Here is an 11,055-nt window from a genome sequence, read left to right on the forward strand (position 1 = left end):
TCTGCTTGGTGTACCGGTACAGCCATCATTGTGTACCGGTACACAGTGGCAGAAACGTGGCAGTAAGGTTATTTTGGTAATTTCACACCTTATACTTATCTACTTGACCCCAGCTCGACCTGGGATGCTCAGTAGAGGTTGCTGGAGCTCAGAATTTGGTCCTCCACCTTCTTCACTCTCTCTCTCTCTAGGATTTTTCTCTCTCTACCTAGAATCGACGATTTCGCCCGTTTTCATCGCCTCGCCTGTTCTTCGCTGTTTGCGAGCGTCGCAAAGCTTACGTAAATGTGTGAGAGAGTGTTCTGGAAGGCTTTTCGCAGGGCTGAACCAGTAGTTTACTGGTTGGAAGCCTGAGGAGGTAATCGACTCAATTTTTCCGTTATCAACATTCTATTAGACGAGTTGATTACAGATTTCAGGTTTTTGCTTTCAACTATTTTAAACTGAGGTTTCAGCAAATAAAGATGAGTTAATTAGCTGTGAATTAACCTCCTTAGGCCAGGGATAAGCTACTTTGAAGCTTAGTAGAGGTAATTAGTTCACTATGAAGCTAATTCGGAACTAAATGCGAGTTGTTTGCGCGAACTAATGCAGTTTGGATTGTTTTCTTCGCAGCAGGTTTTTGAACCAAATTGAGCTTGATTGGTGACCTTGGGGACTGGTTTAGAAGGTGTTCTAACCTGAGGTAAGCTGGAATTACAGTTAGAAACCTAATTTCACAAGAATTCGGCTATATGAATTAGTATACGTGCGTTTTGACGCCGTTTAATGATTGTTCGCAGCGAGAGTGCAATCGACCCTTGGATTGTCTTCGGCTAGCTTGAGAGAGCCCTTGGAGAGTTATTTTGAGGTACTAAAGGGAACCAAAACAGGAATTCAAGTTACTACTTTGTACTAAGTGCGGACATTTCGGTTGTAGTATTGGTGTGATTTCGTGCTTTGTTTTCAGCAGGATTGGGGCTTCGTTGAGCTGAATATTGGTACTTCTTGTGACTGATCTGAGCCTAGTAAGAGGTGGGTTTGACCTAACCAGAGCAAGCGAAGCTCCCCTATGTTCTATATGTCACTATAGAAATGGGTACATAGGCACTTTTATGATTATGTGATTGATATGGAATCGAAACTCGTTATCGTAATGTTTTATATATAATTGAATTGAAATCTCTATAAAGTAGAGAACATGAAGTAGAGAACACTCATGCATAAAAGTCTTTATGTCCACGCTTAATTTAGTTGAATGACTAATGGACAAGTTATTATGTTCCTATAAGTAGAGAACAATGACATTCTCTTGACCCTATTAATAGTATATTAATAGTGGGAAGTTTCTAATGTAATATGTCCATTGGCATTACTTTTATGTGTTTACTAATCTAGTGGATGCTAGCAAGTTTCATTGTTTATTCTATTGAGAATTCTGATCAATAGATCGAGAGTGACAACATAGTGTGCTATGCCATGATGTTTGAGATATATTGGACCATGGACTTTGCTTGCTTGCCATTGTGCTCATTCGCAGACGCTTGTGATGGTAGCTCCCTACAACCCGGCACTCCGGAGTTGGCCTACGCGACAGTTGCTCGCCCGTGCGGGATTGGGTGCCGAAGTGGATTGCCGTGGGGAGTGTATACTACCACAGGGCCATTAGGCGTAGCTGAAGCCGGACTACCTTGGGTAGGTCCTGATGAAATAAAAGTAAAACTCTAAATGAAATGGAAATAGAAGTACTAAATGACATTTGACAGTAATGAATGATTATCAGTTATAGTGTACAGTAGTTACTTACACATCCATGCTTATGTTCATGCTTACAATAGTTGCTATGCTTCTATTATTCAGTTAACTCATTACTGTAGATATTGTTAATTATATGTTATATACATGTTCCTTATTTGTTAGCATTGGAAATGCATCATGGAATTATTGCTTTATTTTCATTTAGTACATCATGAGCCTAGTAGTGTAATTCGCCGAGGCTGGCGGCTTACCCACTGGGAACTATTGTTAATAGTTCTCACGCCCTTTTTATGATTATTTTTACAGAGCCTTCTACAGAAGAGGCTAGGGACCGTGGCAAGGGAGTCGCGTCTAGCTAGACATTGCTAGGAGCTTGCTAGTCGATCACCTCGTTACTCGGGCTACGGCCGAGGGTGATGTCCAGTGTATAGAGAGACTACCATTGTACAGATGTTGTGTGTACCCTGTGATGTATATGAGTATTGGATCCAGATGTTATAGTTTTGGTACTTTCTTTTGTACTTATATTTTGAGTTGGACACTCTTGTTCTTTTGTTGATAGTCTTATTGACTTATACATGCTCTGATGCCAGGATAGGAATTTTCTATGTTTTCTCCTATCGACTTGTTTTCTTATAGACGCCTTATATACTGTAGGTGTATGGCGGGTCTGTGCACGTACAGGATATGCTTCCGTTGGTACCCGGGCGTGACAACTGATCGGAAGTGTCGCAACCTTGCCGTACTGCCGCTGATTCTTGCCGCCGGCCAGGGGTCCCGACCCCTCCCTCCAGGTGCAGTGACCACCTTCTGTCCGGGGCTCGGGCAGCAGTGCCTCCGGCAGCTCTCCATAGTGCCCTAGCTCGAGTAGGCTCCAATCCGTGGTTGCTCTGTAGCCGATTATCTTTTTCGACCACCTAAGACCTCGGCGAGTCTCCGGAGCGTTAGCACCACACTCCTGAGACCCTGTGGAGTGTCGTGCTCACCTTCGCTGTGATCAGTGAAGCTCCGTTGTGCGTGATGACCGTGGTCCCTTCCAGAACCAAGTTTTTGGTGGTTTTTTTATTGTTCCGCTATTGTCCAGCCACCATTTTCACTCCGGACAGCGAGCATGGGCATCCTTTCGTCGAGTCGATCCAAATCAACTGGTTGGTTGGATCCATTGCGACATGGATCAAGGTAACGAGCTCTAAACTCATCGCTTATGCATTGATTGTATAGCATTTAGTGTTATTATGGATTATTTGTATGTTTTATGCTTTGGGAACGTCGTGTGCTACCTTGAACAGCGTGAAGTCACCGTTAGCAACCTCTTGACTGATCGTCAAAGGTCTGGGAACATTTGTGGAGTTAGAATGTGGCTCCACGGAGTCGTTCGGTGAAAATTCGCCGAACGAACAAGGTTTATTGGTGAGTTCTAGTATTCTAAAGTTGTGGATTGGTTGAGAACCCTGCCATGCCTTATTGGCTCGTTGCTACTGCCATTCTCGAAGTACGAAGGTGGTAGGATAGCGGCAAGAGGGTTTCGGAGCCTGTTTCGTAAATTTCGAAAGCCAGATTCGGCAGTGTTCTATTTTAGTGATCCTTTAGCTTTTGTTGTTGGTGGTTGGTGCCCGGGACACCTATTTTAGTGTATTTGGGGACAACGGTTAGTTATAGATGGGATCAAAAATTTTCGGAGCTGTTTGTCTGTCTTGGGGGCGTTCCGGCAAGTTTTCGAAGTTCCGGCGGGTTTTCGGTTAACGATTTTGGTAACCATTTGTTTGGTTTGTTTGGGTGTCTCTTTTGGGTAGAGCTTGACTTTATAGATCTTTCATAGGTCCGAGGGTCGGCTTCACGTGTTCTGCACTCCAGGTTCTTGGTAGTACAGGTGGGTGCTGCGAGCTGGTAGTCGATGAGATTGTTTCACTTTCCTCTCCCCTGTTATAACACTTGTATATCAGTATCTTAGTCTCTACATGTCGGTTGCCTTTGTTTACGGTTCGTTTATTTATATCTTGGTAGTTACATGGTGATAGTTGTTCATAGACATGTAGAGCAGGCTTGTATATATTATATATCTGTGGACCTCGGGTACATGCAACACATCGACTCCTTTGTCATGTATTTCGATCTGGTTGATCATGATTCGACGTTGTACCCCCTTATATCTGGCTTTGGCCAAGGCACCGATTTTCTGCTGGCTTTTGCATTGAGCATATCAGCATAATTTAGTCACATCACTGTGTGTATTTCTAGACACCAGGTCGGCTTGGCCACCGATCAGGGGTGTACTTATTTAGATAGGTTGTCAGTGCACACATGAATCAGGTCAGTGTATGCATTGTGACAGACAACGCATGAGGTCTGCGGACAAATATGACAGGCATCAGATTGGGTTTCATTTGGATTATTTACCTTTAAGGCATATGTTCTGTTGAGGTTTTGATACAGTAGTACTTTTATTCCTTACTCATTTACTGTTCTGCTATTACTACTGTTGTTCGCTTATGTATCATGTCATATTCATGCATACCTATTGTTCTATCTCTTGTGTTTTTCAGTGAATATGATTTGCCTTCGTGACTCTATCGTACCCACTGGGAAACCTTGTTGTGGTTTCTCACCCCCCATTTCCCCAGGTGGCACGAGCGAGGAGTTGATTCTTGGTGCGACGGGAAGATGTCCTAGCTAGCCTGTATTAGCGATCGTCACCCTGGTTATTTTTCTTTCCACATTTAATAGTTTAAATAATAAAATGGTTGAGTTAGATGATCACTGTTATTGCTTGAATAATCATGAACTTGTATGAGTTGGTATTTTCTATTATGCATGCAATCGAAGTTAATTTTAGGAATCTTCAGTACTTGGATTTATGGATTCACGCCTTGTGGTTTTCTACCTCTCGAGGTAGTCGATTTTCAAAGATGGAGTTTCCGTGCGGAAAACAATTTTAAAAGATTTTCGAATGATTTTCATGGATGAACAAATAGAGTTTAAAAATAAAGTTTCCAGATAGGGAGCACTTTTAAATAGGATGATTGTTGTAATGTGCATCGCATCATCCAGCGTCTAAGGAGTGTTTAGAGGCATACATCATCTTTAAGGTTGATCAGCTGTATGAAATTGCATCGCATCAATTGCTTGTAGATTGGTAAATGTAGGTTATGAGTTGTGATCCTATTGTTGTTATCGTTCGGTACGCTGTGCAAATACAAAGAAGATTCTATTTGTGTGGGCTGAGAAATTTTGTATTTGTGGCGGGTCTGTACGCCACGTGGGCCAAGCTGTTTAATATATATATATATNTCTATCGCACACCCAAAATTGTGATGCCATTTTATTCCCACATCTGTTCACAGAAGGGCATTCATGCTCATTTTTCAATGTCTTTACCTACAAATAAATGCATCAAGAGTTACATGCAATAAACAACAAGTCTCTAGAAAACTTATATTTAAGTAATAAAACTATAAGATGTAGAAGATAATTATACCTCGAATGTTGTTTTGTCTTGAAGAACAGATGCGTGAAGTCTCCAGCCACACCTTTCGTTTGCGCATTTCACAGTCATTCTCCTTTTATCACTTTTTTCAACATTAAACTCGAAGCCATTTAATACTGCAAAATGATCTAAGGATCTCTTCAATGTCTTTTTGTTAGGATACTTCATACCAACTTTCATGATTGGATTATCCTTATCAAACTCATAGATTTCACCATGAGATTCCACATCATCATTATTAGATTCACTGCTATATTTAGTATGAAGACTACCGTCAGATAGTATAGCCTCGGAATCCTCTTTATAAAGTTCCTTTTCATAATTACTCTCTACTCCTGTTGAGCTCCTAAATCTATTGTCCATTTGAGTTCTTTCTAAGGGATCCACATTTATATTAACACCCTGTGAGCTACATCCTGTTTCATTGCCATCACCAATGCTAGTAGTCGACACATTAAGCAAGTTAATTTTTTCTCCTAATGTCACATATAATATCAATTGCTTTTCATCACTATGCATACTAAAAATTGACATTAGCTGTGCATCATTGCTAATTACCACATACTCTCCACATTGTGCAACATACCATAAAATCAATATTTGACCTTCACCCCACTTAAAATTTTTTCTAATATCATCAAAGATTTCAAGTAGACTGTAGCGATCCATGTCTATGTAAATAGTGTCTTGGTATCCACCAGCATACCTTCTACCCTTGCCTTTTTTCATGTCTTCGAATTGTCCTCCATATCTGATTGTTAATTTAATGGTTGTATCAGAGTCCATCCTGTGGATCACATTTAATAATGTCATTAAATTTGATAAAAAGTAATTAATGCCATTAAATTTGATAAAAACACAAATAAATTTTTATAAAAGATTACTAATTAGGTTGATTGAACTACTTAATTTTAAAAATAAAAATTAAGGGGTATTAATTAAAGAAACTAAAGAAAATGTAGATGGAGGTGGTCTGTTGAGAATGGCCTTGAAAGATCTCCATAGATATTTGTCTTAAAATGATAAATATAAACAAAGTGCACACTCAATATGTGAAAAAAAAGTTCATGAGCTTATAGTAAAGATCTTATGCTAATGTGAGAATAAAATGAGAACAATGATATTAAAATGGAATTAAAACCAATAACAAATAGATCTTACCCAGCACATTTCCTTACAAATATAAATCCTTCAAAATGTGATTAAGGGAAAAAGGAGCTCAAACATGCCCGAAATTATAGAATCTTGCTGAAGAAGAGCAAAATAATAGGAATGGAGAGAGGGCAAGATGGAGGAGGGAGGTTTCTTGTTGAAGAAGAAACCCTCTGATGGTGCAGGCATTGGAAAAGTGGAGAGTAATTTTCCAGCATTAATTAGTTATTCCCGCCAAAAATATTATCCTAACTTTTGGGGGGTAAATTCGTCATTATATATTTTAACTGTTATTTAACTACATATTAACCCAGGTTGAGTGAGGCACCGTTAACGGTAAGGGCAATGACGATAATTTTATGTGTTTAAAGGGGTATTTACGATATTTTGAAGTTTAGAGGGGTATTGACGAAATTTGCAAGTTTGACAGGGGCACTGATGAAATTGCCCCATATATATATATATATATATGGTATAATATGACTAAATCTCTTAACTCGGCTATAACATGTTTGGCGGTGGCTAGGTCCCAAAGGTTAAAAAGGTTAAGCATGGTACAAATAGAGTAGTTCTATGATGGCCTAGGAAGTGAAGCATCATAGTTGGTATCAGAGCCAATCACTAGCCAAAAGTGTGACGTGAGTCTCGATTGAGTTAGGTCATACAGCAAGTAAAGCGCGGCTCCCTGGTTGACGATCATTATGAGTGGAGCGGGGCTTCCTACAAGGTCGGCTAAGGCTAGCGAGACAAGTCTCACATTACCTGGTGCTTGTTAGTATGTTTGAGCCTGACAAGGACATCAGGGCTAAAAAAGGGAAGGAGTGTACATTCGTAGGATTTGGACTAGTCCCACATATAAAGTATAATAGGACTAAACCTCTTAACTTGTCTATAGCATATTTGGCAGTGGCTAGGCCCCAAAGGTTAAGAGAGTTAAGCATACTAGAACTAGAATAGTTCTAGGATGGTGACCCCCTGCGAGCAGGGCGGCACAGTTGGTATTAGAACCAATCACTAGCAGGAAATGTAAGATGAGTCTCGGCTCAGCTAGGGTCGTATAGCGAGTAGAGCGCGGCTCCTCACCCGACGAACATTGTTAGTGAAGTGTGGCTCCCCACAAGGTCGGCTAAGGTTAGCAAGATGAGTCTCACATTGTCTGGTGCTTGTGAGTTTCTTAACCCGGCTACAACATTTGAGCAGTGGCTAGACCCAAAAGGCTAAGAGGGTTAAATATGTTAGGGCTAGAGTTGTTTTAGGATGGGTAGCCCCCTAGAAACTGGAGCGTCACATGTCATTGACCAACAAAGTCAAACCATATCTCAAGAATCAAATAATATCACCGACCAATCTGGTGATCTTCCAATGTCTCAAGGATAATAAAGTGTAACCGACCAACGAGGTCAATCAATTTATATGAAGTGTCATGGACCAACGCGATAAATCAATGTATATGAAGTGTCACCAACCAACAAGGTCAACTAATATCAAGTACTCGTGCAATATCATCGAAAGATGTATATGTCTACTAATATCTAACATCGATTGATTAGATCATATAACAACCGCTCTACAACTCAATCATGATGAATATAGATAAAAGAACAACTATAGAGAAAACAAGCTATGAAGTCAAGTGGTGTACAAAGAGCTCAACAAGTATCATGCAATCAAAATGAGATGATAGGGAAGAAACAATCGAGCAGACACCACCTTTTCGACTTTGGATCGAAACACCCACCTATATACCGAATAACTGATTCCGCAACTATGCCAATGCCTCTAAGCGCCAAAGGACTTAGATATAAACACTAAGTGTAATAACTATAAATTTTGAAGTAGAATTATTTAAATTCAAATTAGAATCAGAATTTTTAATTTATATACAAAATGAGGGGAATGATAGAGGGAAGGTAATTTCGCAAATCAGAAATCATTTCTAATGAAGCAAAAACACTACTTTTACGGTCAGACAGTGCCGGATGTCGTGATGCAGTCCATTTTTAGACTTGACATGTCAAAAGTGTGCAAAAGCATGAAAATCGAGAAGGCACGACAATAGAAAAAATCATATTTTTGAGAAGAGTTCTCATATTTTTATGTATCATTTTGTGTAAAATTGCAAGTGAATGTATCTTTGCACAAATGCACATGCTGCTAAGGGCTCAGTACAAATTAACGATGATTAAAAGGTGTTTTTGCATTTTGACTAATAGGTTATATAGGTCACCTAAGGTTTGAAACCCTAGTACCCTACAATCTCTCCCTCTCAAGCCCTTTAGCTGTCGCAGCCGCCCTCCTCACCTATGTCGCCACCTCCTTATCTTCACCCCATTGCCCTCGAGCCGCCGGAGGTCTGTAGGTCCTTTCTTAATTCAAAAGGCACTTTCTCTCTCTCTCTCTCTCTCTCTCTCTGAGCAAGGTGGCATGAGACCCCACTCCTCTCGATTATGCCGCCTCGGATCACCGTCGCCGACTTTTAGAGGTTCCAACAGCCCTCTTCCGGTAGCCCTGGCATCGTCGAGCCCTCTCCTAGCCCATAGAGCATTTTTATAGCAGATTTGTGGAGGATTAGGTCATAGCTCTTGTTTGGCTATCCCCTCTTGTCCGGCCATTGCCACCGATGCTAGGGAACCCCAGATGACCCTCCGGTGTCGCCTATCGATCCCCGGCCTTCTCGCTTGCCGAAACTTTTTAGTGCTGCCCGAACTTATCTGGGGTTGCCACACTGCTTAGAGCGCCGCCGTCGTCTCCTGCCGCTAGCTTCAAACACCACCGGCCCTCCCTCATTGGCCGCCCCCTATTCTGATCGGCAACTATGCCTTCTGGCTGCCGGAACCCTAGTTGCGATTTTCTTGACACTAGATCTAGCCGAGCTAGGGTTTTTCTTGCCTGCTTCTCTGTTCCGACCATTTTCATTACCGACGGCTCCTCAAAAGGTGAGCATAGTACTCCACAGGTCCTGTGGACATTCGTGCTCAACTTCGTCGCAATCCGAGGGGCCTCGAATTGCGGGTTCTGCTAGCTATAAGCATTTTGTTACTAACGACTTCAGTAGATTGGTATACTTAAACTTTTGCGAAAATCTAATTCGTTTAGACTACTTTCGTTTCTAAAATAATAGGAAATTTGTGATATAGTAGCTAGACATCAAATTTACTTTAACTGTATCTACCTGCTGCAATGCACGGGTTACTACATTATATATATATATATATATATATATATATATATATATATATATANTGATTTTATCGATGTCCAAATTGGGGGGTAAGTTGATGTGATGCTTTAGTATGCATATAATTATTAATTAAATTCCAAATACGTAATACCGTATATTTTTTACAGGTTGAGGAACAAAGATGGTGCAACTACTTTGCCTGGATAGATGATTTTCAACACAGCACAATTGACCTTAAGTACCAAATCCAGATGCTGGAGGAAAATATAGATAGAAGAATTATGAAGTTGAAGGAGAAAATCCTATTCTATCTAAAGCTTGTACTTTATATACTAGTTCCTGTAATTTTTTACAAAATCCTCTTCTAGGTGGGGAGGTCGATCATGTATTGAACAATTCATCTATAAAATATAGTAATATTTCTTCTTAGTAAATTTTTTAGAACAATTTCTCTTTGTATACAAAAACAAATATTGTGTAAGAAGTTTTTATGAGAAATCTAGAATTCAAAATAAACTAACCGAAGATAGGTACGCTATTAATAAATTATTAGAAGATAGGTAAGCTCGAAAATTTATATATACTAGAAAATAATATGTGAAAAATTAAAATAGCATACACTATATCTCAATTAGTTTTCATGTAGTAGAAAGTATTGAACATCATAAGTACAAGAGAATAAAGCATATTATGGTTGAAATCTTTTGAACAATTGAAATAGACAAAAAATCAATCATGTAAATCTTTGTAAAGCCAAGTATAGAAACATCTGAAAGTATTTTCCTCACTTGCACCATACTTTTAACAGTGCATGTATCATCTCAAAATGATAACAATATGTCTTAGAATATATACCAAATCATTACAATCTAATCCTAAAAGCATATGTGCAACAAAATAGCAGCCTACGCCTTGCAAAAAGGTGCATGTTTAACTTTAAAAAAGAGCCATTTCTATATAACATGTATAAACTTAGGAACTGAAAAATAGGACGGCATCCCAATCTGTAGTTGTTGTTTCTCCAGTGGTTGTAGCTCCTTCAATGGGTATAGCTTCACTACTAGATGCAAGATTTGTCATTTGTACTTCAGGAGATGTAAGCCCTTCAATGCTATTGGTTCCAGCAAGTGGTTGGGTGTATGTTGCTCTTTTCCTGCCTCTTTTACTTGGATCATGGTAGCTGCAATAAGCTGGTAATGTTGAATTTTTTTCATTGCTTACATGGACTCCCTGCCTACACTTATTTCATGAATATTGTAAAAGCTTGCATGCACTGACAAAATAGATAATTACCAATAAGTAAAATTCTATACCTAGATTGGGTTGAGGAATTATAATTTGTAGAGTTGAATGTTGCATGTGATCCACCATCAGCTTGAGATGAAGGCTCTGCGGTAGAAGGCATAGGATTTTTGCAAGACTTAGCATGGTGCCCAAATTGGTTGCATCTTTTACATTTGTGTCTCTTCTTTGTCGGCTCATCCGCTGCTCTAATTCTCTT

The 11,055-nt window shown here is 39.7% G+C and overlaps 1 protein-coding gene and 2 long non-coding RNA genes across 5 annotated transcripts; 1 reads left to right on the forward strand and 2 right to left on the reverse strand.

The window, feature by feature from the left end:
* On the forward strand, nucleotides 541–1,010 carry LOC109725429. 2 transcript variants are annotated; one of them, XR_002220257.1, is made up of 3 exons: nucleotides 541–685; nucleotides 783–850; nucleotides 953–1,010. It is a non-coding gene; the product is annotated as an uncharacterized LOC109725429 (long non-coding RNA). The 2 variants fall into 2 exon arrangements; XR_002220256.1 differs by having other exon boundaries at nucleotides 950–985.
* LOC109725568 lies at nucleotides 3,540–6,549 on the reverse strand. Its single transcript, XM_020254809.1, has 4 exons — nucleotides 6,383–6,549; nucleotides 5,213–6,008; nucleotides 5,036–5,112; nucleotides 3,540–3,657 (listed from the first exon to the last, which is right to left on the reverse strand). The coding sequence occupies exons 2-4, from the start codon at nucleotides 6,005–6,007 to the stop codon at nucleotides 3,540–3,542; spliced, it is 990 nt and encodes a 329-aa protein (XP_020110398.1). The 5' UTR covers nucleotide 6,008; nucleotides 6,383–6,549.
* On the reverse strand, nucleotides 10,371–11,041 carry LOC109725967. 2 transcript variants are annotated; one of them, XR_002220391.1, is made up of 2 exons: nucleotides 10,868–11,041; nucleotides 10,371–10,734 (listed from the first exon to the last, which is right to left on the reverse strand). It is a non-coding gene; the product is annotated as an uncharacterized LOC109725967 (long non-coding RNA). The 2 variants fall into 2 exon arrangements; XR_002220390.1 differs by having other exon boundaries at nucleotides 10,371–10,788.

Source organism: Ananas comosus, linkage group 20, assembly GCF_001540865.1.
Source record: "Ananas comosus cultivar F153 linkage group 20, ASM154086v1, whole genome shotgun sequence".
Classification (NCBI taxonomy): domain Eukaryota; kingdom Viridiplantae; phylum Streptophyta; class Magnoliopsida; order Poales; family Bromeliaceae; genus Ananas; species Ananas comosus.